Here is a 1725-nt window from a genome sequence, read left to right as displayed (position 1 = left end):
TAGCCAGGATGGTCTCGATCTCCTGACCTTGTGATCCGCCCGTCTCGGCCTCCCAAAGTGCTGGGATTACAGGCGTGAGCCACCGTGCCTGGCCATTGCCTGTCTTTGGCTTAGGCTGCGGTGCTGGGACGGATTGTCTGTCTTCACTGAGTAGCCTCTCTGCTGTGGCCCTCACAGTGTAGCAGCTCGTCGCCCTGCCGTGTGCATGTGGCCCTGCCTGTGTGGGACCCAGGGGCAGCTTGTCTCCCTGCCATGTGCATGTGGCACATTTGCTGCTGTTGCTGTCTGGAGGCCCTGCCAGCACCCATGCCAGCCCACGTGCCCCACTCACCTGGGAGGGCAGGATTTGACGTGGGCAGGCCCAGAGAGCGCCAGGCTGGCCCACGTTCTGGGAGGAGGAGGCAGGAGCAGCCCTCTGAGGGCCTGCACTCCTGGCCTCACATGGAACCCTGGTGGTCAAGTGCAGTGGGCGTGACTCACGGGAGGCATTCTTGCATGTTTCCGTCAAGCCCAAGAAGTCTTGCAAGCGACGGGAGCCAATTCAGGCCAGTACCGCCAGGGAGGCCATCGAGAAGATGCTGGAGCAGAAGAAGATCTCCAGCAAGATCAACTACAGCGTGCTCCGGGGCCTCAGCAGCGCCGGCGGGGCCAGCCCGCACAGGGAGGATGCGCAGCCCGAGCATAGCACCAGTGCCAGGAAGCTGTCACGAAGGAGAACGCCGGCCAGCAGAAGTGGGGCTGACCCTGTGACCAGTGTGGGGAAAAGGTACCATCCTGTCCTGCGTGGCTGGGTTAGGGCAGGAGCCCAGGGCAGGCAGAGGCTCATGGCTTCGGGTCCTGGAGCTGCCAGGGGCCAGCCGGGGCCACAGAAGTGCCTGGAGTGGCATTTGCCACCTGCATGCTGGGGACCGGTGGGCTGTCTCCGGTGCGTTGATGGTGTCTTGGCTCTCCTTGGTCTGGCGGGCTGTGACCTGATGAGCGGTGCAGGCTGTCAGAGGGGTCCTGCAGCCTAGGCTCTGTTTTGTCCCAAGGAGGGGATGGGACACTCAGTGGGGTCGGCCCCTTCTCCAGCCTGGGTTCAGGAAGACGAGCCCCCAGCCCTGCCGCCCTGTGCCTGCTCTGCGCACCCAGGCTGCATTGCTGTCTCTGCCGAGGTGGTGGGTGAGAGCAGCGCACCGCTGAGGAAGGAGGATGTGGGTGGAGAATGTGGCTGAGGGACTGTCAAAGGGGGGATGTGCTGGCTTCAGCGCACAGGGTCACGAGGCTCTGCCGCTCCATGCAGGGCCGCCTTGGAGTGGCTCAGCCTCTGTGCACGGCTTGCCTCTGGGTGGCGGCTGCAGGGTCTCCTGACGAGGCCACGAGCAGCTGGGCTTACCTGCTGCGTCTTTGGGGCCCGCGGCTAGTCCATGTGACCTCCTGGCACTGGAGATGGGATCGGCAGCTTAGCTTCTGGGTCCATCCTATAGTGGTTCCGACCTTCACTCCACCCCACCGAGTCTCTGGGCTGGGAGCGTCTGCTGGTCCTACTGCTCCTTGGGATCTCTTGTGCTGTCTCCAGCTGCTTCCCCTGTGGGGCAGTGCTGACCCTCGGCAGCCCTGTCAGGGCCTCCTGTTGTTTGCGGTGGTTTCTCCTTGGCCTTTTGAGCTGCTTGGCCTGCCACTCCACCCTGTGAGAGTTGGCTGTGCTATGGGCCTGCCCCGCCCCTGCCCCGCGGTGCCCAGGTG

At 64.1% G+C, this 1725-nt stretch overlaps 1 protein-coding gene across 2 annotated transcripts in view; it reads left to right on the top strand.

The window, feature by feature from the left end:
• The window catches only part of BRF1 (BRF1, RNA polymerase III transcription initiation factor 90 kDa subunit), a 75967-nt gene that overhangs the window by 66410 nt on the left and 7832 nt on the right, over positions 1-1725 (top strand). For both annotated transcript variants that reach the window (XM_011982905.1, XM_011982906.1), the window contains one exon: positions 510-766. In XM_011982905.1, the coding sequence (XP_011838295.1) occupies positions 510-766 (257 nt within the window). The remainder of the gene's footprint in view (positions 1-509; positions 767-1725) is intronic.

This window comes from Mandrillus leucophaeus, unplaced genomic scaffold (assembly GCF_000951045.1).
Source record: "Mandrillus leucophaeus isolate KB7577 unplaced genomic scaffold, Mleu.le_1.0 Scaffold244, whole genome shotgun sequence".
Lineage (NCBI taxonomy): Eukaryota > Metazoa > Chordata > Mammalia > Primates > Cercopithecidae > Mandrillus > Mandrillus leucophaeus.
The sequence above is the reverse complement of the archived record's forward strand: the minus strand, read 5'-3'. Positions and strand labels throughout refer to the sequence as shown.